This window comes from Rhamphochromis sp. 'chilingali', assembly GCF_963969265.1.
Source record: "Rhamphochromis sp. 'chilingali' genome assembly, chromosome: 22".
NCBI lineage: Eukaryota > Metazoa > Chordata > Actinopteri > Cichliformes > Cichlidae > Rhamphochromis > Rhamphochromis sp. 'chilingali'.
The window spans coordinates 9,445,998-9,470,764 of record NC_137950.1 but is presented as its reverse complement, the minus strand read 5'-3'; the positions used below and the strand labels follow the sequence as shown (position 1 = coordinate 9,470,764).

Below are 24,767 nucleotides of genomic sequence, written 5' to 3'. Positions count from 1 at the left end.
ATCGTTCAGGGATGAGGGTTTGCTGTTCTTGGGCACAGGGATGATGGTGGATCTTTTGAAGCATGTGGGGACCACAGACTTCGCCAGGGACTCGTTGAAGATGTAAGTGAACACACCTGCTAGCTGGTCAGCACAGCAGCGCAGCAGACGGCCGGTGATGCCGTCTGGCCCCGCCGCTTTCCTTGTGTTCACTCTCCTCAGTGCCGCTCGGACGTCATGCTCCGCGATGCTGGTCACCGGTCTCTCGCTGATGACGTCACTGTCCTCGGTAGTCAGGCGGTAGATAGCATTAGCCGCCTGGCTAACCTCGAAACGGGCGTAGAACCGATTCAGCTCGTTGGTGAATGCAGAGTCGGCGTTGATCGGTGCAGTGTCCCTGGCTTTGTAGTCCGTAATGGTGCGTAGTCCGTGCCACATACTCCGTGTGTCGCCCTGGTGGAAGCGGGACTCCACACGTTCCCGGTACCGGCGTTTGGCATCTCTCACCGCGCGCCGCACGCCGTATGAGGCCGCTTTGTAGGCGCTCATATCGCCAGTGGCGAGACCCGCGTTGTAGGAGGCGGTCCTGGCGTTTACTGCAGTGCGGATCGATCTGTCCATCCACGGTTTCTGGTTTGGGAATGTGGTGACTGTCGCAGTGGGGATAATCTCCTCCGTTAGCATATTGACGAAGCATACTGCTACTTCCGTAAACTCGCTGATGTCGACTGCGCATGCTCTGAACATGTCCCAGTCTACGTCGTTGAGTGCGTCCTGTAGCGTAGCTTCTGATTGGGCAGTCCACCGTTTTACTTCCCTCTTGGTCACGTCTTCCCTCCGTATGCTTTGTTTATACTGGGGAATGAGGAAGATGGCGTTGTGGTCAGACTTCCCAAAAGCCGGGTGTGAGACAGCTTTGTAGCCCTGCTTGTATGGCGTGTAGCAGTGATCCAAAATCCGATCCCCTCTCGTTGGACACGAGACATGCTGGTAAAAGTTTGGCATGACTTGTCTGAGGTTCGCTTTGTTAAAGTCTCCTGCTACAATGAGGGCTGCGCCCGGGTCCTTGTTTTGAAGCGAGCTCAGCACATCATGTAATTCGGACAAAGCCATACCTGTGTCCGCTTGGGGTGGGATGTAGACCGCCGTGGCTAGTTTGTATCAGATGATTGAGGAATACAAATTTTTAACAGGGCATCAGAGCCATTGACTGTATATAAAAGATGAAAGTAGCTGTGTGGAGAGCACTTTTAAACCTTGAGTTTAAGATCTTTGCTTCTTTTACGATGGGTATTGTGTTTTTTTTAAGTAGTGTGTGTGTGTGTGTGTGTGTGTGTGTGTGTGTGTGTGTGTGTGTGTGTGTGTGTGTGTGTGTTTGGTGTTTGGGTGCTAGCCTATCAGCTAATGCTAGCTAGCTTGGTTAGATTAAAAAGAAAAAAATCTTTGTACAATTAACAACAAAACTACATTATCCCTCTATATGGTTGCTTTAAAAATGTTCTAAAATTCACAAACGTGACAAAATAAATCCATTGTAGTCAAAGTTAAGGTGAAGCCTAGACTGACTGCCACCACTCTCACTGCATTTATATGCTTCTATTCTATGTTATTTATTTTTCTCATGTAGTTTGTGTTTCAATTCAAAATGTATTTGTATAGCACATTTAAAAACAACAGACTTGACCAAAGTGCTTCACAATCGGTTAAACACAAGAGCAAATGACAGAGAAACAAATGTAGATAAATTAGAAACAAATACAGGTAGATAAGAAGGCAGTGAATTAACAATAAAAACATAAAACAGGCCTGATGGTACTCATGCTGAACTCGAATTAAAAGCCAAAGTAAAAAAGTGAATTTTAAGACGTGATTTAAAAGACTGAATAGACTCTCTCCAAAAGTTGATTCTGTTCATCTGGACGTAGCGTTTTGTGGGAGAAACGTTTTGTCACTCATCCAAGTGACTTCTTCAGTCTCAGCTGACTGCAGGTTTCCCCAATCTTATAAACAGTACATTTGCATAATGACTGAAACCAGCCCACTGAAGGGACAATGGGCTGGGAGGTCAGTTCCTTAATCATAATTATGCAAATTCTCATGACCATTGATCAACAACCACTGACCAAAACCCACTGATCAAAGACCACTGATCAAAGACCACTGATCAAAGACCACTGATCAATGGCCATGAGTACCATTCACAGAGAGTTGGGGAATGGCTGCAATCACAGCATTGTAAGATGGCGAAAGATGTACCCTTAGGCCCCCTCCTCGATTCAGAGATGGTCTTTCCCTTTTCACGTAAATGGCCTCCTTGACTCCGCGCTCAAACCAGCGTTCCTCCCTGTCCAGGATGTGTACATCCCCATCCTTGAAAGAGTGTCCACTGGCCTGTAGCTGTAAATAGACTGCAGAGTCCTGGCCTGACGAGGTAGCTCTTCTGTGTTGTGCCATCTGCTTCGCCAAAGGTTGTTTGGTTTCCCCGATGTATAAATCCTGGCAATCCTCCTGGCACTTAACAGCGTACACTATGTTACTCTGTTTGTGTCGGGGGACCTAAAAGCCACAGAGACCCGGTGTTTAGAAAAAATGTGTCTCAACTGCTCCGATACTCCTGACACATATGGGATCACTACAGGTTTTCGCTTGGGCAGCGGTTGTCCTTCTCTCATGGATCAGCTGGAGCTTTCTTTAGGTGCCTTTCCAGCTTTGACAAAAGTCCAGCTGGGATAACCACATTTACTCAGGGCCTTCTTGTTGTGCTGTTCTTCTGCCTCTCTGGCCGCTGTGTCAGTGGGGATGGTGTTCGCTCTGTGTTGTAGCGTCCTGATGACACCCAGTTTGTGCTCCAGTGGATGATGAGAGTCAAACCTTAGATACTGATCCGTATGTGTAGGTTTACGTTACACGTCAGCTTTTAGATGTCCCCCATTACTGATGGAAATCTCACAGTCTAAGAAGGCTAACCTGCCACTTTTCATATCCTCCCTGGTGAATGTGAGGTGTCCGTCCACCGAGTTAATGCGATCCGTGAAATGTGGTACGTCCTGAGATTTGATTTTCACCCAGGTGTCATCCACATATCTGAGCCAATAGCTTGGTGGTGTTCCAGGGTAGGATAGCAAAGCCCTCTTTTCCACTTCTTCCATGTACAGATTGGCCACGATGGGTGAAACTGGGGAGCCCATGGCACACCCATGTTTCTGCCTGTAGAACTGACCCTTGTATGTGAAGTAGGTGGAATGAAGACAGTTCCAACAGCAAACACACTTGGTCGATGCTGAGAGTGGTCCTGTTGCTGAGGTTGGTGTCATCCTGTAATCTCTTACGAACTACCTCCAACGCTTACGTGACTGGGATGCAAGTGAAGAGAGATGTAACGTCGTACGAGACCATGGTTTCATCTGCCTCCATAATGACATCTCTCATCTTCTCAACAAAATCCAGGATGTTCTGGATGTGGTGTTCAGAGCTGCCCACCAGCGGGTTGAGGATTGAAGCCAAAAACTTGGAGATGTTATAGGTGACAAAGTCGATCATGCAGACAATCGGTCTTAAAGGAGCACCCTGTTTATGTATTTTCGGTAAACCATACAGACTTGGTGTAGACTTCCCTGGGTACAGCCTGTGGTATGAGGTCAATAGCCTTGTCTTGTTCTAACTGCTTCAGACAGTCTATCGCCCTCTTCCTGTAGCCACTTCCTGGGTCTCGTTTCAGGAGCTCATTTGTATTTTCATCACTGAGTAGTGACAAAAAATTTTTATAATAGTCTTTCTGGTTTAGCAATACTGTGCACCTACCCTTGTCTGCCGGAAGGATGATAATGTTGTTGTCATCACTAAGTGATGTGAGTGCCTTCCTCTCCTTCATGGTGATGTTGGATATTGGGGGCTTTGCATTGCTGAGACAGGCCGAAACTTTCGTCTGTAGTTGCTCTGCTTCCACTTCTGCAATATTGTTGTTACGAATTGCTTTTTCTGTGGCTGTGATCAGCTCCACTAGCGGGATTTGTCTCGGTGTGACAGCAAAATTCAACCCTTTAACAAGGATGTTGAAGAAGTCACTTGGATGAGTGATGAAAAGTTTCTCCCACTGAAAACGCTATGTCCAGATGAACAGAATCCTGGATGATTGAGAATGCATCAAGACTGAATAGACTCTGTTTGAAAGAGACTTCTTCTTCCCCCACATCGCCAAGTACTTGTTTATAGAGGATAACTGCAACACTCTATGGTCAAGATCAATGTTTTGAATTACCGCTGTATGAATAAAATGGAATTCACCTAAAGTGAAGAACAAATATTTCATCAATCATGACAGTAAATCCATAAACTGACTAGAAAATTAATCTCAGTTGTGCAGCTGGAAATTATCAAAGTGACTCATTTGCAAACGCCCTTACTGACCAGCAAGCTTTAGGTTTGCACAATAAGGTAACAGTCAATAGGAGCAGAAGCCTTAGAATTACAGTGTATAACTTGGGAATTTCCAGCTTTGAGCAGAACAGCATGTCTATGTCTACTGGGGGTCAGCAAATGTGGATTTTCACTTGCATTTTTGGTTCACCTCTTCCTGTCAGGCCTGTGAGTACTGCGTATTAAATTGATCCTGTAAAAGTTCAGAGTTTGCCGTTCATTGGGGAGGATTAGTGTAAAAATGTATGATGTCCACTACAGTGGTTTTGCGACACAGAGAAAAAAAATTGAACGTCGTACATTCAATTTGGTTACATAAAACAATATGACTGACATCCAGTCTCCATGACAATGTTAGGACCCCTTGGGCATCTGTGTCTGTCCAAGTTTTCAAATCCTCTCTGCTGTGGAGTCAGGGTCATCCTGGGACTGTCTGTGGGGGAACAGAGTGTAGAATAAGACTTGGACGAGTGACCGCAAACACAGCGCTCCCGGTGAAATTCCACTGTCAAAAGGGGCTTTTTCCAGGCCTGGTGCACCACAACCCTCCGGAGACCCTCTGTTGACTGTATTTGCAGAGACTGAGAAAGAGGCAGCCCATAGCTGCGCTACAAGTTCTCTATTAAAAATGTAAGCCCTTAAAACAAAAGTGCAGTAGAAAAATGATAAATGCCTACGTTTATTATTTACGGCACCAAAAACTGAAGGTTTGTGGGGGGGAGTTAACACTGCACTCCCTGCGGTTTCCTACCTCCTAGACAGGAAGTGATGCATTTTACAGTTGTACAGTCTGCTCACCACAGGTCAGCTGCATAAGAGAAGAGCGCCACCTACAGAAACCAGAACTTCAACAGGGGAACCTTCTGGAAAGACTGTCTGATTGTTTTGCCATCCACACTTCTGCAGTGCAGAAATATTAATGTCAAGCATCTAAAAAGTGGGATACAATAGAATCCCAAGTACTTTAACAGGTCTATAACACCCCTGCATTCCCTTATTTTGAAAGGGCTTTAAAGTATGTTTATGAAAGTCAGTACTTTTATCAGCTTATGAACTATAATTCCTACAAAAGCTATGAGGCAAGCATGTGAAAATGCTAAAATGCAACGTTTTTCCACTAAAAAGGAATTTTTGTACTCCACAACTCTTTCCCTGAACCTCTTTATTTCAGCAGTACTGTTTTTGAGAAACACACATCCTGTAAATCACGCAGTGTTTCATCCACCTCTGCTGGGACCAGCTCACTCAAGTGTTTGCTTTGGAGCACAGCGCCATCCTGTGGTAAAGAATTAAAGAAAACCAAACAAATATATATCCTTATTTCTGGAATAAAACACATGCTTCATTTGTATAATAGTTTGATTTTATTCAACCTTTTAAAATCATGTTTTAAAAAGAAGTCAGCACAAAAATGAACCCAACAAAGGTATAATTATTTTGCAGATGTTATTCAAGACATATTCATTAAAAGACGCTTGTTTTTTTCTATGCACTTGGATGGTGTGGACAATTTCAAAAATGTGTATTAGGATCTCTCTATTTTTCTTTTTTTCCATTTCCTTTTTTGAGTGCTTTACATATGGCTGCTCTTGTGCCAGAATAATTAAAGTTTTTTTAATAGTAATGTGTGGAGTGTTAATAGCCACAAAAAAAAAAGAATTTTAATAAATATCGCTAGCTTGTTATGGCTTTTATAACCAGCTTTACATGGAATTTAATTCCTGGGTATCATGAACATATGTCCCTGATGTCACATATTTATTTCAGTCAAGTCTTACATGTTTGCAGATACGCAGCACTATTCCAAGGAGTTTGAGACCAGTACTGAGTGTGTGTGATCAGTGTCCATTTGCATTGCTCGATTGAAGTTCGACACATTGAGAGTGCTCAGACGAAAGAGGCTAAACGGCATCTGATGAGAACACAGACTGTATATAAAAGCTGGACGTAGCCGCAGTGACCTCACCCCTAAGTTATGACCATCAAGGATTTTCGTGTTTAAAACGAGAGGTGGTGCGTAATAAACATAAACATGAATTTGACTCTTAATAAACACAACTTACAAAATGAACATCAGACTGTATGAATGTAGACTTGAAACTAGTGACTGAGCCCATAAAGTTCACCAGGAACATGTTTAGTGAGATTGTAGATCATGGGAGAAGTAGGGGGATTTTCATGCAAAGATTCTATGCAACTGGATTTCTGCTACACTGACAGTAGCTGCCCCCTGCTGGATATATAAGAGAATGCAGGTTTAAGGCACGTTCACATTGTCACTGTTAAGACCTGAAAACTATGTCCATGTTTTTTATACAGTCTGCAGTTGAGAATCACCTCAAAGTGTGGTTAAAGGATTTGCTCTCAAGTCCCCGCCCATTTAAAAACATCTCCAGATGCTCAAAAATATCATAAAGTTGATTTAAGCTCTACTTTATCACATTTTTGAGTGCTTGACGTCACGTAAACTGTGATTACATTTCACTGAAAAAGATGAGTCACTGGACTCAACTCAAACTAAAGGAGGTGAAGTGGTTCAGGACAGAAAGGCGGGGGCTAAATAAACACACATGCTGCCTGTGCTGATGCATCTTCACAGATTATCTTAAATCATCTTTATCTTGAATTACCTGCTGTTACTCTAAGAGTGAGCTCCAAAACACAACTCGACTGACAAACATGTATTAGTGCTTAATCTCACGCCTCAGAATTGGAATTTTATCTCATCTTTCCTCTTATTCTAAGGTTGAGAGGATAAGTTATCTCCTTATGGGAACAGATTTCAGTAACTTGTATCTAATGAGACAAAGAAAAGACTATTGCGAGTGGTAACATTTTTCTCTGGGTTAGTTCACAAAGCTGCAGAGCAGTGATTAGAGCAACAACGCAAAACACAAACCTGTCCTAAATTCTGTCTGACCTATATGTGCAACAGCATTTCAGAAAGACTGATAACAAGAGAATTTCCAGAGTAACCCAAGAGGGGTGTGCTACGGCGCAAGATTAATGTGTTAGCGAGGTAAGCCAGTGTTTTTAGGCTCCCCTTTAACCTGGACAAGGAACGGTTTCCCATTGACGACTATAGGATGAGAAATCTTTTTATGCAACCACAGTCGTGGCCCCCTGGTGGCCGTTAAAAACAATACCAGTTTAAGGCACTTAAGTGTAGGCTTCAGTTGTTAGTCCTACAAGCCATGTCCATATTTTATATGATATGGTGAGTGTGCACAGAGCCTGGTTTAACAAAGACATTTAATAAAAATAACCAAGGTTGTGACTAGGGTTCTAGGTTTAGGGGACTAAATAATGCAATAACTAAATGTCTGGCTGTGCTTTGAAGCACACTCCTATGATGCAACCATACAGATATTTATACTTTGCCTTTAATTGGCATATTGAACCGTTAATGGGAGGGGATGGGCTTTAGTAGTTTGTATACTGTCGATCAGGGGTCCTGTTTGCAGTTCTCTGAGGGCACCTTAAAGCACTTTACAGTGTAATAACATGTGGTCCCTTTAATGTCGGACAATGGTCAGTGCTCAAAGTCTCAAAGACATTAATAAAGAGGACAAATTGAAGACACGGAGCAAGCAAACAAGCTTACTTCAGCAAGAATGGCATAACAGGAGATGCCATAATTAAAACTGTCAGCAGAGCACCCTCAAGTCCGACGACACCAACCTTAACGGCCGAGATGAGCGCCGCAGAATGCTAAATGGACACTAAAATGAAACTGTGTAGGCAAATTTTAATCTTTTGATATTTACTCTAGAAATATTAAGAGCCCGTGGGGACGGGGCGGTCAAGGCGACAGCTAGCAACACATTTTAAAGAGACAACACAAACACAGGTGATTGCAGCACTGCAGATTGTACCTTTTGACAATACTCATGGCTGGTGCTGTTGGATATCAGCAAAAAGCAGAAATCAGACACGAAACTGATGAGGTCTATGTCTATTGTATTGCACATACAGAGACAAACGCTTGTTCAAGTTTGCATACGATAGTTACAAAACATATCCCTTTAGGAACCACAGGTAAAAGGTGAAGGAAGAAAGAAAAACATCCTTAAAACACACACAAGTTAATGAACCACAAGGCTGAAAAGTGGCTAGACAAAGAGAGAAGGAACATCATCTCTCTGCTGTGGCTCAGGTCAGTTTCATTACCTCCACGATGCTGATGATGCAGGATATTTGTGCGACAGGAGCGGAGAATGAAAACAAAGCTCGTCCAGCTGTGGACGTTTGTGACAGTGAACCAGCTGATGCGTTATTCTGCAACGTGACCTGGAACTGATGCACAGAGTGCTCTTGTATCTTTGGCTTTCCTCCTTTGTGTGCAGAAACAGGACAACAGAAAAAAAAAGTAGCTTAAATGCACTTTGAGTTTGAAATGAGTCACTGAAGAAAAGAAAAAAAGAAAATCAGCTGGGGTGTGCTACGCAGTGACATAAATGTCATGATCAGGATTATGGCTTTTATTTTTCCTCCCATACAAACAGACTCTTGTGCAAACACACTGCTCAGGAAAGCAGTCTCATATCTCTGATTGCAAATACAAGAAAGGGTGATTGTGATAATAAAGCACGGTGTTTTTCACACCGAGTGATCCATGGCTATTATTCAGGCAAAATCATCTTCACTGAGCTCCAGTGTGAACACAGCCACAGAGATTTAAAGTGGATTCAGATGGTCCAGCATGAGGGGGATGAATGTGGGGCTGTTTTGTTTGTAGCTCATCAATCTGGGAGTCCAGCCTCTGGGGACATCTAATTTTTCAGGGATTCCAGCATCAGCCAAGCTTATTTTGTGCACTGGTCATCACTTATGAATACTGTTAAATTTAAAAAGTTCCCAGATGATAGCTAATGCTCTCCACGGGTACATACAAACAAAGGCTGCTTAAGGTGAGCGAAGTCGAGTGAACTCTGGACTGCTAGCAGCTATAAATAAAAAGTGAAAATGTTCCACTGCCAAAGATCTTGCAGCTCGTCTGCAGATTTACATACAGATATCAGATCTCACTCGTTTGTTTCCTCTGGTGACCGCTGCGGCTGGCGACAAACCTGATGGCTCTCTTCCCTCCAAACAATTATTGTTGCTCTTCAAGAGCCGGTTAGAGTCGGGGCATGAACACTAACAGATGTGCTATGATGTAAAGCAAACAGGCAGTGCGTGCTCACCGCTCAGTGTGAAACTAAGACAGACAAACAAGCTCGAAAAAACCTCTCCTTGTTCTCTGAATCGACACCAGCTTACAGGAAAGCCACCACAGAAAAAAAACATTCTCGCCTTGAAGCACAGATTTTGGTTGGTTTTATTTTTAGCTTTCCAGTCAGATCTGTGAAAATATGATTAAATTAAAATTTGTTAAAAGAAAACTCCAGCAGTATTAGTACCCCCCTAAAAAAAAAATCCCATAAAGCAGCATGCTGCATTTCCCTTTCCCTGCCTGCTTAAGACCATACCTCGCCTACTGCCATACGCTGAGTTTGCTATATGCAAAATGAATGCTTAATTCCCAAATCCACCTTTTTTTAAATCACTCTGTGGGGCCTTCCTGCCACACAGAAGGCCTTAAACAACTGCTTTTACATGAGAAGCAAACTGGACATCGTGTGGAAATCCCTGGGGTGTGCTTGTAAGCAACAGTCATGATATGTAGGGGATCACCAGTATGGCCAGTTTTACTGAAGGGAGAAAAAAAAAGAAAAGAAGAAATCAGCTTGAGCTTTTTGTTTTCACTCGCCGCTCCGTATCATACCTGCTGGTGAAGAGAAAATGCCCTTTTCCCCTCCTTTCTTTCTTTTATTGTTCAACATTACCAGACCACATCGAGAGCAAAAAAAGCTGGATTTACATTCATCCGGTGGTGGAAGGGGAAAAACAAAACAAAACAAGTGACCATAAACAACTGATCTGATTAAATTTAATAAGGCCTGTGCTGCTCCCTCCTGCTGGTCAGGGCGTCACTGCGCAGTCAGCAATGCAGCGGTTAAGACGACACTTTTTTCAAGGGAATTCCGCTTTCCCTTAAATCAATGACGTGATTCACTTAAGCTATGACTTTTAGTCCAGTCTCGACTCTCAATGCATCGTATGGGTCAGCTTCGTAGTCTTGTCGCACACCCCCTCCACACACACACACCCACACACAACCATTCTCTTCTGTCCGCAAGACTTACGAAATCTTTTAAAAGAAATAAAGGCAACACTTATAGCTTAGGTCCATCTAAAAGTTCCTGAATCTAAAAAAAAAACAAACAAAAAAAAGAAGATATATTAGCCCAACAATAAAATTGCAGGTGATTACCCCCCCCCCCTTTTGTCTTGTAGAAGGCACACAAACTACCACAAAAGTATAGTACTAATCTTTAAATGTGCAAAAAAAAGCCCAGTTGACTTTATTTCCTCAGTAAGGGAAAGGAAAAAGAAGAAGAATATTCAGCACGTTTCTTTTTTCCTGCTTTCCTTTCCTGTTTCTGTGGAGGAGAAAGAGAGCAACAGTGCTGAGTTTATAGGTGTCATAGCAGAAATACGCTCTAGAACCAACGCCTCTGCAGTTCCTCTGTTGGCACTGTGTTAGCAGGCTAAAGGGCAAAGGCAGAGTCTGCATGTGCAGCTCTGATGTGCACGTTCTGTGCACTGAGAAAAGGCTTGCACACCAGCGCGAGGAGCTCTGCTTTAATATGCAACGATGACAGGCATCTCTGGTTAGTGTGATGACTGGAACGACTCAGCAGATCCCCCCCAAAAAACACACGTGCACACACAGGGACATTTAGAAAAAAGGGGGGAAAAAAGCAGCACTTTTCAGTTTCTTCTTTGTCTGTTTTTGTTTGTTTCACCCTCACAGTTTATTTCTCTTTCAGTAACAGTAGCTTTTGTCAAGAAGAATAAGTTATCCAGCATTGGGAGGCACCTCTGGTCCATCACAGACTGCATCGCTCCTCTGATGGTCCTCGGTTACTCGGGCACAGGTGAGGAGCCGGTGGTTGTCGGCGGTGATGGTTTGGGGGCTTGGAGTGCCTGTGGGTTGACGATGACCTGGATCACAAAGTCCTTCTGGATCTTAGTGTCTTGCAGGCGTGTCTTGTCCGTGAGCAGCTTCCCGGAGAAGAACCAGCGCTGGTGAACGGCGTCGATGTCTTCCTGGACTTGCAGTTGCTTCTTCAGCTGGCCTATGGTGTCAACCATGCTGACGCTGAGACGCAAGTCCTTTCCTGTGGACAGCCGCACCTACAGGGGAGCAGAGAGCAGAAGAGTGAGCTAACAATGCTGCATGGAGAGGTTAGCCAAGTTCCAAATGCAAAGAACTCAAAAACTGGTCCGTGGCTTGTTTTGTGTTGGCATTTTACAGTTTTAACCCCGTAAGAAGTCTTAATAAATGTCAAAAGCTGCATGAATGTTAGTACATAAGCTTCTCTAGCATCTGTTTGCACTTATTAGGCACATATGAGGATATGACTCATAACCACAGGAAGTAAATGTTGGATGAAATCTGTTTTTCTGTCCAAAGGTGAAACCAGCTGCTGATAAACCGGCTCAAACAGCTAGCTAACACAAAAACAGAGTAATGTGTAACTACATCAACTTTCCCAGAGCCTGTCAATCTGCAGCAGTTTAACAATTAATCAGGAGAAGCACAGCCACAACATTAATGATGATTTGACCCAGATGTAGTCACACTCTACTAATATTAAGGTTTTCCATATCAGAACATAATAAAAAATTTCCTAGACTTTAGCAGTTCTTGAAACCTAAGACATGCTGCCTTGTTCTTTTTAGAGAGAAGAGACTTTGTTCAGTCTTTGTCTAGTTGTTCTGTCAAGAACTTTAACAGTTCACTTCAGCATGTTAAATGTTAAAGTAGGGCTGTAGAGTCTGAGAAGTGGGGGAATTTTCTGTTACTTCCACTGCTGGGAAGAATGGTGGCTGACATAATTGTTTTCCACATGAGAGTCATCTTTGTCACTGGAAATGGCCTCATAACCCTTCCCACATAGGTGGAAGCAATCGTTGTTTCTCTTAGGGTGTTTTCATATCTGCAGTGCTTGGTCCATTTAAATTGAACTGGTTCGTTTTCCCCCTTGCGGTTCGTTTGTGCAGGTGTGACCACGGTAATCGCACTTGGGTGCGGACAAAAACAACCACACCACTGCAGAGGAGCTGGTCTTGGTGTGGTTCCAAATGAACTCCAGAAAACTTTCTTTACGGTGCAAATGCTGTAGGCTTGAGCTAAAATCTTCCTGGACCCTTGTATGCTTTGTATTCTGGGATGAGGCAAGGTACTATAGATGTACAAAGGTCTGTACAGACAACTAGTTGTGACGTGATTGCAAATTCTTCATGTTCATGTTCAATAGTCGGGAGCACAGCATCTTCTTCTTGTATTTACTTTAGTTGTTCTCACCTCAGACACATCTGGCCAATCAGCAAACTGAACACTCTCACTTGACTTGCAGTGAAACATTTTGGTTCACTTGGAATTAATATAGATTTTTCTGTGTGCAAAAAGAAACCAAAATACAAGCAAAAGCTACAAGTTTACAAAGTCATCAACTGATTTGGAGCAGACTAAATGAACTGTAGGTACGAATAATGCTGTCATTTCTGTCTGGAACTGTGTCGACACACACCTGAATGCTCCAGAATAGCAAACTACTAAAACTTCTGCTTTTATAGAAGTGCTCACACTTGCTGACCAGCAAACAAATCTATTCAAATTACTAGCACCTGGCTGCTATCTACCCCCTTAATTGTTGTGGAAGCAGTAAGGGTGTACTCAGCATTTCACACACTGTTTCTGCATTTTTTTTTATTGCATGATTAATGGCAGTATAAAAAGTCAATTCTATCAGTTTTTATGACTTGCTCGAGGACTACACCACTTTTTAGCATGTTCTGATATGCAAAACCTTGGAACTGTAGTTTTGGCATGACTGTATGGAGATTTACATATTTAGTTTTTTATGCAAACTTTAAGGAAAACCCCAAAACAAAGACTGAGGCAACCATTGCCTCTTGAGTTACTAATACACCCAACTGAATATTCGTCTAAACTTAATCAGTTACTCTGAATTAATATTAGACCAGTACATCTATTTGATTACATTGAGTACAGTGTTTACAGTGTGGATTAATATGCAGATGACACCATTTAGTCCTAATCAGTTGGTAACGTGACCCGTGTCTTACAGGAGATGTACTAGTCGTGGTACCTTGAGCTGGAATTCCTTCTTGGATGCTGCTGGGGGTTCAGGGCTGTCACTGGGGTCTTCGTCACTACGCTCTGAGATGAGGTTGATGGGTGGTGCCAGGCAGTAGACGGGCAGCTGGTAGCGGTTCCCAAGTTCATCGTAACACTCTGTCAGGGTACCTGAGAAGAGGATGCCACAGAAAAACAGGTCACATTGTAAGTTAAGTCTGGTTTAAGCAGCCTATGTGAGAGTGAGGTGAGAACTGTACTGTATAAGTATACTGTGTGTGTTCTGTCCTCACCGTGTGGCAGTGTGATGCTGGCTCCATCCACTATAGCCTGAGCTAATTCATGGTCGTTACACTCCAAGGCCACAGCGGCTGCTTTCAGAGCATCCCAGATTTCCTTGCGGCCCTCGAAGGCCGGCGCCGTGTCCCAAAACTCATCCCGCTTGCTCCGTAGCTGGCCCTCCGTCATCGGGTAGTCACTCTTCCATTTGGGACGATCTTTTTTCAGAGGCTCGTTACGCCCTGTAAAGGTAGAGGAGTGTATTAATTTAATGCTGAAGTTTCACACTCATAATGCGCAACAAATAAAACAAACACCCCACTAAATTCTAAGGTCAGAGGCAGAATTCTGAAAACATCTAATTTAAGGTAACATTTGAACACAGCATGAGGTCCTCTCATTACAAAACAAGTGTTGATTAATTCACCCACATGTACAATTTATTTCCCTTCTTACTATTGTAAAAATGGAGGAAGAAACAACAGGAATCCAAACACGACAGTCAGTGGAAGTCGTTTTCACAATCCTCATTATCATGTGTGAATGCCGAATGCAGAGAGCAGGCAGCTTGGCTAATGAGGAAAGCCCAGCCTTAACTCTGTTCTTTCATCTCCTCACTGTAATAAACAGAACTGCCAGACAGAAACTCGAGCTGTCATCAGAGAAAGATCGTCCTACCCCACCCTAACATGTCTTCTCAATCTAAAATTAGGAGGTCATTCAGAGTTTGCTGTATCCATGAAGCGTATGCTTACTCTATATCTGTCTATGTAACCTTACCTTCATGTTTCCCACTATTCACTATTAATACAGAGCACACCTAGGCCAGGAGAACACTGACTGATCTGGAGGGAAAGCATAAGGACAACAGGCTAGGATCAGCCACCCATCATTGAAACTTCCAGTGATTTTCCACACCTGTTTGTATCATAGCCGGCATAAAATTCCTCTGACTGAAGCTACGGATGTCCAGAAATAAAATACATGAAGCTATAAATCAACGTAAAAGCTTGACAATAAAACTGAGTACTAAACTTGCCTATAGTTGCTAATGCCTGCGTCACAGCTGCCACACATTGAAGAGTGGACTGATGGAAAATACAGCATACAAAAGGGACACCTCGCATGCAGAGTTGCCTTTCTTCCAGACTAATTATCTATAGTGCAGGAGGCTCAGGACAAGTAATCCTGGTGTAGGATTAGCATTTAAAGGCGAGTGAATCCCAAGTAAAGAAAAGCAGGTTCCTCACTACCACTGAGCAAAAATTAAAAAAAAAAAAAAAAGGCCTGTGGTGTCCATGAGAGCCAAAAACATTTGAATTGATATCCAATGCAGATTAATTGCTGTGTCCCAAATGTTATGCAGCCATCTGCCATCAGATGGAGGATCATTGTTGAGAAACAGCATGAATGCACCAATCTTGGGACTGATCTTATTATTAACACAAATATTGTTAGTCCTTTTAAAAGGTATAAGCACGAAATCGTGGATACAAGCGGCGAAAATGGACTTTCACCCAGGGGTGCATGGTTTTTCCCTGAGAAGTACAGCCATTCAGGATGGGCTCAGAGCCGCTGCTACTCCACATCGAAAGTAAAGGCGGGCAGTTTCTGGGTGAGGTTTCTGGGTGACCGGGCATGTCTTGCTGAGAGGAGGCACCAGATATGCTGGAGAGATTATATCTATCGGATGGCCTAGGAATGGTACAACGTTCCCCAGATTAAGCGGATCAGGTTGCAGGCGAGAGCAAGGTCTGGGCTTCTCTGCATAGGCTGCTGCCCCTGCGCCCCGACTCCAGATAAACAGAAAAAAAAATTGCTATCGTTCTATCGTTTTGTCATTTTAGATTTAAACTTTTATTGAAGTGGTTGGCATGAATATGGAACAGCGTGCATCATTCATAACACACAGCACAATGTGCCACACTTTTCAGTCACAGTTTATTTGTTTTTCTGATGATAATTTGTCACATTTTCAACAGGTGAAGAAGTGTTTTTCTGGAGAACATGAAATGCTCATAATGCTCATAACCAAGGTGCTGCACAGTTAAGCAACATGATTGATTAAGGAATGTGTTAAATGCTTAAAATGCCTTTGTGTAGAGAGTTTTTGACAAATTTAACTTGTTTCTTCATTTTAGAATAGTTAGTTGACTAAATGAAGGGGAAAAGTACGCTAAGAAATTATTCACTAGGAACATCCCTAGTTTTAGCTTTATTTTCATAACTTTTATAGCATTACTGATGAAAACCTACATGGCAATATATACTACACCAGGTAAATAAGTAATTCATACAGAATGAAATGGCAGAAAAGTCGATTTTTTTCACTACCTACAACACATGTTTTTGTTTTTGCTTTTTTTAAAAATGTATTTATGGGTCCTGGTTAAAATTTTTTATATTATTACAGAGTAACAACCATTTTTTTCTGTAATTTTACACACCTAATATGTACAACCTGGTTCCACAGAGTCATGGTGACAGATTTCTTTAACTTACAATTTCAAAAGTAAGTTTTTCTACATGATGAAGAAAGGTTGTAGTACTTCTTTCCTTAATATGAAGATATCTGAGGAATTCGATGTATGGTTAAACTTCTGTATAAGATAAGATAAGATAAGATAACCTTTATTAGTCCCACACGTGGGAAATTTGTTTTGTCACAGCAGGAAGTGGACAGTGCAAAAGTTATGAGGCAAAAATTAGAATACAATAAGAATAAATACAGTACACAACTGTACAGAATAGAATAAAATAAAATACTATATACAGTAGAATAAAATAAAATAAATATACAATAAGATAAAAATAGAATACAAATACAAATACTATATACAACTGAGTAAAAATACAACGATGACAGAAAGGATTATTGCACTTAGTATTATACTATTTTTACTATTATATTATTTACTGACAGAAAGGACTATCACTGGTCTGATTAGGCTGTATGTGGCCCATGATGTGAAGATGTGTTTGACATTCGTGAGCTATAGACATATTGCAGTTATGTCAACGTGGACGTACACAGTGTACAGGACACCCAAGTGGGCTCAACCTTGTAGTCAGTTATCTTATCACCACGCTACATCATTCAGCTTTCTGCAGTTAAAGACACGGCCCGCCTCTGTAGTTTAAAAGTGTTTTTAAAGCATCTGTAATGGTACTTAAAAAAAACCCCAAAAAAACCCCACATGTATTATTACTACAATAGTGCCGCCACTGTCTTTATATGCTCTGTTTACAGATCACTCAGCTCAGAAAAGCTACCGACAGGTCCACCTGCTCCTATTTTGTAGCACATAGCCCTTAACATGGAACATGCTGGCTCTTAGAAGCTTATTGCATCAGTATCATCAGTAATAAACACTGCATACATTAAAGGCACTATGAGATTCCAAACTCTCATGAGCTCATTGAAAACTCCATTGTGCAACATGGCTCTATAAAACTTGGGTACACCATAAAGACCTCCTCATTTCTAAGATGAAACACATGCTGTAAATCCTCAACTATCTGTTTCCATTCTGCCGAGGCAACGTGACGTAACACTTGCAAAACGCGTCATACAAAAGAGGCTTGTGTTACAACAACAACAACAACAACTACTTAAATGTCTTCTTTTCAAGTTTTGCCTACAGCTATTGCAAACTGTTTTTTTCCTCCCCACAGTCTGTGTCACTTTATTCTGCATTTATATCTATTGGTTAGTACAGGGCTGCTCTAAAGTCTTGAGCCAGCCCTTATTTCTTTATATTTTGCTTCCAAGAAACCAGACTTGTAATTTTTAATGGGATCTTGAGCAATAGTTCTCCCAGCTTTCTGAAGGTCTTGCAAAGGTTTTCTTTGGACCCTACTCCTTTTCTGTTTGCTTGTTAAGCCATTTAACAACGACCTATAAATCATTCAAGCATCAAAAAGGCTTCTAACTCAAGGAATGAACCAGTTTTGTGCCTAACAGGCAACTTAGAAAAGAGCCAATTGTGAATGGCTTCTTTAGGCACTTTGTTACTAGCAGCCTGTCACCAAAGCACGAAATACCCATTTCTTTTGCTGAATCTATGAACAATGCCAAAGCTTACACATTTTGACAGGCACAGCATTGTAATGTTGTCCTAAAAGTTAATTCCTAAAGAGGAAAGCCGACAGGTGGAAGACCAAAGATAAATGGAGTGGCCTTGAATATCATCTACAACAAATTAAGTGTCTAAAAGTCATGTTCTTAAGAATAATAGCAGACAATCCAGCAAAGACTTGGCAAAGGTCTTTGCTGGATGAATCCAGATATGAGATTTTTGGTTCAAAGTGTTATCAGTAAGTACAGATGAGGTCAGGAGTGGTGCAAAGGGCAATGTCTACAGCAGGGGTAGGCAACTCCAGGCTTCAAGGGCCGGTGTCCTGCAGGTTTTAGATGTGTCCTTGATCCAACACAGCTGATTTAAATGGCTAAATTACCTCCTCAACATGTCTTGAGGTTTTCCAGAAGCCTTGTAATGAACTAATCATTTGATTCAGGTGTGTTGACCCAGGGTGAGATCTAAAACCTGCAGGACACCGGCCCTCGAGGCCTGGAGATGCCTACCCCTGGTCTAAAGCAGTCTACTGCCCCTTAGTCAGTGATGTTGGAGATCTTCTCAAAACTAACAGAATTATGAACACAGGAAAGTACCATTAGGGTATAATCTGCCAAGTAGGGCTGCCACAAACGATTATTTTGATAGTCGACTAGTCACCGATTATTTTTGCGATTAGTCGACTAATCAGATCATCATCCATTAGACGTAAAACTACAGCTTATTGCACCAGCAGCATCTGCTCTTATATAACTATCATTAGCTTACAGCTTTAAGTGTTTAAGGTCTGTGCTAACTAAAAATAAAGACAAGATGATAGTTTATTAAATTTTAATGAAATTTGCAGATTGTTTCGGTGAAGTTTAATAAACTCCTTGCTATCTAAAATATAACAGGACACTGGAGTATATTCTGGAGCATCTCACACTTCTGATAATCAGCTGTCTGCTTGACGTTTATTCAGCTGTGTAAAAACTATAACTTTAATCTCAGACAAACTGATTTACTCAGGAACAAATAAAATACTAAAAAAAAAAAGCCAAACAATAACATTTTAAGTTATCTAAGTGACTCATATATATTTAACCTGAGTAGCGAAAGACGGCGGTGGGTTTGAAAACGATTTGCGGGGAGTCCGGTGTTCTCACGGCGCTAGTGAGCCTAGCCCCCGGCTCGCTAACGAGCTAGTGGGTAACAGATGTCTCCGAAAACGTCGGAGCGCTTTTGAAAATATGTGGTGTCCTGATAAACTGAGCAGATATTTGAGGTTTACACAGCTACATTCTCGCCTGAAAATATGTTAAACGTTTATTTTGTGACCCAGAAAGAATAATAAGAGTAACATTAAAACTAACTAGCTGCCGCCATTGTTGGAAACTGCGCTGGGCCGCGCTATGAATTCTGGGACACAGCTGCTTCTTCTTCTTCTTCTTCGGGGTTTAACGGTAGCTGACATCCTTGTACATGCAATGCTGCCATCTTCTGTTTCAGTCCGTTATTACACTCTTAAATCCTGCCACTTATTCCTGCGTCTTTTGTGATCGTACAAAGTTTCAAACGACGCGTCGACTATTAAATCAGTCGTCGACGATTTTGATAGTCGACGTAATCGTGACTAGTCGACAAATCGTGGCAGCCCTACTGCCAAGCAGTGCCATCTCTTTCCAAATGGTACTGCATGGTATTGATTCACAGTTGGCATTTTTCAGCATGACAATGACCTCAAAAACACTATAAATGCAGTAAAAGCATACCTGGGTAGGAAATATGTACGTGTAACACTATCGGTCACAGACTATCCTTCACAAAGCCCGGACCTCAACGTTATGTGAGCAGTGTAGTGCACATATAATGTCTTAGTCATTAAGCTTTTTTATTTTGGTTAAATAAGGTAACAGAGACTTTGGCCTCATACTGGTTAATCCTCTTCATCTTCCACTGAGATGCTCAGGAGTTTAAAGTTTGAATATTAACAAAATTCATCAGAAGAGGGGATGGGTTGATACACGCAGGCAAACAGCAGTGCTGCAGTACACTCCTATGAATCAGTGTCACTGTGTCTGTACTTATAAGCAGTGAGCTAAACTGTATAGAAAAAGAATAGGGAGTGTGACCGCGTGCAAAAATGTTCACATTATAGGAGAATACTGCTGAAACTGCAGTACGGTGAGAGAGCGCGAGTGACAGAAATAAAATTTATGGGGATAAGTGTGTGTGTCTTAAAAAAAAAACTCGGTGAAATGCCTCATAAAACAGAAAACAGCAACAAGGCTTCCTTGTGCTGCAAAAACAGCACACCCGACAACTACAGGTGGCTGATGAAGATTACCTAACGCTAGGAACAAATGCTTTACTTTACCAAGATGTTGCTTTGAACCTGCAAAGACATTTAACAGCTGCACACATTCCCTTGAAATAAGGCAAACTATCAGGGGGGAAGGTGTGGTTGTCCACGTTCTTCCTTTAAAGAGCAACAAAGATAACGCCGCTGCCAGATGACACTGACCGAATTGCCACTGACCAAATCAATATGAGGACGTACTGGCGCACACTCACTCACGTGCTGTAACTGCTTATCTTATCACCACTTTTGTTTCCTTCACCTTTCTGCAGCTAAAGATACAGTCAGCCTCTAAAAGCTACTTTCGGCTGCTCCCACAGCCACAGGGGGTCGTCACAGCGGGTTGCTCTGCGTGTTGGATTTGACAGGTTTTTATGCTGGATGCCCTTCATGACACAACTCCAAAGGGATTCAGGTCTCCTCCCAGGATGGATCTGGGGGATCTTTTCCTTGTCAAACCAATGTTTACACTACACTAAAGATACAATGAGTCTCTGTAATCTGAAAATGATCCCTGAAGCAACTATAATATTTTACAGAATATTTTCAGCAAACTCTGAGCAAAAGTAATTAATCTTAATATTAAGACTGGGTAATTATTTTTGTTTTTCCAATTATAATTCGGGCATTCAGCAAACATAAAAACAAGATAATCATAAATGCAATAAAAATCAAGCCCAAGCATGTACTGTAAACTGTAAGGCCAGAAGTACTGGGACACCCACATGTAACACAAACTGCTCAGCTGTGCCATACCTTGTAGTTCCCGGTGTACAGTTTTTGTGCTGATGTTAAAACCAGAGAAGGACCCCACTCATTAACTTTAGCTGGCTGAGCAGCTGTCTTTCCACTTTGCAAAAAGATGTGACTGATTATATACGTTGTGACAAAGCCTGCATTCAAAGATTAAGAGGTGTGGCCCATTACTTTTGTCCATGTGTATGTTTATGTTGTTTATGCTGGATTGATCACTCTAATAGCGGTCACCCTTTAAATGGGAATGTGCTTGAGACAGCTGTGAAACGGGTTTGGTTCAACCAGAGCGATGATGTGTTGATGTATCAGTAACCCTGCTCGGTACGAGACGAGCCAATTAAGTGAAAATATGACTTGAACGCCTCCAGGTCAGAATCCAGCCTAGACGTGACAATACAACAGCCCAGCTGATTTCTGGTTAGTCTGAGACAGCTGGATACAGACAGTGCTGAGAGCCACTCATGGGAAGGCTGGTTTGAGGTTTGATCTATATTTGCTTTTTACTGAAATTGTAAACCACTGTTACAGAGATGCTTAAAAAAACAAAAACACAACAACACTTGTAAATTATAGACATTGTCAACTAAAACAATGTGTTTCTCCTTAATCAAGCTGTTTTCTAAAGCAATTACATTCAAAATAGATAGACCACCTTGGAACGGGCAGGTTTCACTTTCATTTACAGTTCAGCTTACTTTCCAGTGAATTGTTTTGTTGATTCTTGAGATCCTAATCATTGAGAGCTTTGACATTATCATGGTTAATCAGTCTACCGTTATTATTAGGTGATTTACAAAACTAGCAAGCGAACCTTGTGCATATATATTCAGCAGGTTTTGTATACTCTTATAGCCTGATTGATATTTGACTTTTTAAAAATCAATATTTAAAATAAACTGGAAATTGTGCATTTCTAATCACCTTTCAGTTACATCCATGCTGCTTCTAAATGCGTTACTATCTTATAACGGGTTTCTGCAGATGTTTATTTAAAGTCCAAACATGTTCTTCCATTATTTTTCTCAGCATCACAATGCAAACGAGACTCCTTTTTGTTCCTTTAAGCGTGTGGTAGGCAGACCTAACACGAACATAGTAACACAAATTAGTGAGCTCTTATCCAAACAAAATTGGAACAAACAAAAAAATTGAGATCCCATATGAGCTATCCAATTCTTCCTCTTATCAAATGGGGTTTCTTTATGAGCATGTATGTAACAGAGTTACAGTCAGTATCAGTCTCAGTCACTGATACAGCGGGGCATGATGTGACTTGTTCTTGATCGAAGCCTTGTCTAGCAAAGGGAGCGTGTTGAGTCTAATCAAGTTGGGAAATCAACATGAGCCACTGCCAGAAAGCCTGGGTATCTTGGCTCTGACAGCTTTAACTTTAAATAGCTACTCTGGCACACGACAAAGAAACTTACCTTGAAGGTCATATTGGCATCAAAAATCTATGTTAGAGTCTAATTTTAGGATGCAACTCCATAAGCAGGGGTCAGAAAGTCTATTCAAACAACGCCCTTTTTTATATGGCGAAAGTTGGACTCCATCTTCAAAACCTCCCATCTTTCTGATGCAAACTGGAGACAATTCCCACTGGAAAAAGGCGGACTGAAAAACTTTCCAGCAGTAACAAATCAAGGGGACAGAACCTGCATCCAAATGAATAACAGACATTTAGTTTCCTGAGCAGCCACTCTAAGGCAAACACTGAGCTCAAGTGTGCTTGCACTGTAGTCACACAACCGTGCATGCTTTTAAAGCAATATGACAGAAATATGAAAAAGCTGGAAAGTCTTTTCCCATCCCAAAATGTTTACGTGACCCCCATTCATGAACCTGCCAGGCTGTAAAGCCCTAATCTCCCAATAATGACTGTATCATAACAAGGTCACACAAAATATAATCACCATTGTTTTCTGCAAAAGTAGAAGTTCCCAGTGTCTAATAATTCAGCTGCACTGCGCCTGTGTGTTGATGGTTAACTTTAGTTTGATTAACAAAGTAGCAGTTTATTATTATGTTAACTTCCAGGAAAGTCCGTAACCAACAGACATAAACTGATGTGAAAAGAGAGCAACTTCTGGAATTAATGTAACGTAGCTGGCTGTTACAGTAACCACAACACAGAGCTTACGCCCTAGATTTTAATATACGAAAATCACCCAACGAGCTTACTGTCATCAACTTTGGTACAGATGTTATCTGAATATACAGCTTCACCAGTCTGAACTGATAAGATGAAAAACTACCTCGTCAAAGCTAAAGAATCAAGCCCTTTTTTACTGATACAGAAGAGGCACACATCAAAGTCAGACAGCTACAGCAGAATCCAGTTTCCTGATGTGTGTGAGGAATCGTGAATGGAGATTTCGTGCACCTGCCCTCTCGTGGCTGCTGTTAAACAGAGGTATCGACCTCTGTTTAACAGCAGCCACGACACAAAAAAGGGATGCGAATCACAAGTGGTGGCCAGAAATGCACTCTCAGATAAATCTGAACCTGCTATTGTTATAGCAACACAAAACTATCAACGCCGAAATATTTCTCTTTTTTGGCATCACTGATCATCAACGGACAGAGACACTGTTGACTTTAAGTTTCCAGCTCTTATATTTCAAAGAAACCTCTCCGCATATTAATACAACATCCACACAATGTTGCCTTACCTCCTCGTCCACCGTTCCTGGAGGAGCCCCGACTCTGCGAGTCTTCCCAGCCTTCCAAGTATCTGCCCATACATCCCCCCATGGCTAACGGGCTCCAGATCGCTTTTACGGGTCTCACTGGCTAAACAGGGGCCCCATTGCGGACGAGGACGATGTACTAGGTCCGATGAGGAGGATGGTTTTCACGCACAGGGACGCAAGCCTGATATGTCATTCGTAACCGCACTGAGGGCGGCAGTTAATATTTAAATCACGTTTTGCAGGTCTATACGTTTGAGATTAGGGCTTAAAGTGCCCTCTTTGTAAATAACTTCTGCCTGCGTGTTGACACGCGCACGCAGAGTTCACGGCTCGTGGCCCGCACCAATGTTTCAAGAGTTTGAGCAATCCCCAGCATCTGCCACCAGCTCGTTGTTAGCTTCAGGATATATACAGTATGTTTCTACTGTTTAACGTAGCTGGGCTGACTTGTAAGTGTTGCTATTAACCCGTCCAGACACAGCGCACCTTTCTCGCTAACAGGCTAACAGGGCCAACACGCTAGCTACCACGGCGTAAGTAAACACAAACTTCCGCGCGCACGATATCATTTCCCCGCATCTTCCGTCTCTGACAAACGCAGCGGGTCATTACAGTCTCCCTCTGTCCGCCGTACGAAGGAGTACTTCAGTTCTTTGACGAGCTCGGTACAGTGTTTTCTTTAAATAGCCCCCCTAAAAAATTCTCCCTACTTCGCTGGTGAAAGGTGACCAGCGGCAGTCTGCTAGCGCCGCCGAACTTTTTTCTTTACGCTTGCGCAAAAGCATCCAGCCAGGTGTTGGTTTCTATTGCGTCGGGACTTGACGCAATTATGAACGGAGGAGTCCGCAAATTAATTTGTACAGCGGAGTTATCATATAACAGATACACGTTCTTCTAATGTCAATACTCTTACTTGAAATCATACTGGTAGTAATTAATTGGAACCTCTTGAAAAGCAAAACTTTAGTGGAAGGGAGAGGACGTACTAGTTCTAGTATTTGTAATGCATTGTTCGG

General features: G+C 42.0%; 1 protein-coding gene across 1 annotated transcript; it reads right to left on the bottom strand.

Annotated features, from left to right (window-relative positions):
* Positions 1-5,780: 5,780 nt before the first annotated feature.
* On the bottom strand, positions 5,781-24,524 carry ubtd1b (ubiquitin domain containing 1b). Its single transcript, XM_080871961.1, has 4 exons — positions 23,731-24,524; positions 13,900-14,127; positions 13,620-13,777; positions 5,781-11,637 (listed from the first exon to the last, which is right to left on the bottom strand). The coding sequence occupies exons 1-4, from the start codon at positions 23,810-23,812 to the stop codon at positions 11,365-11,367; spliced, it is 741 nt and encodes a 246-aa protein (XP_080728087.1). The 5' UTR covers positions 23,813-24,524; the 3' UTR covers positions 5,781-11,364.
* Between the last annotated feature and the right edge of the window lie 243 nt (positions 24,525-24,767).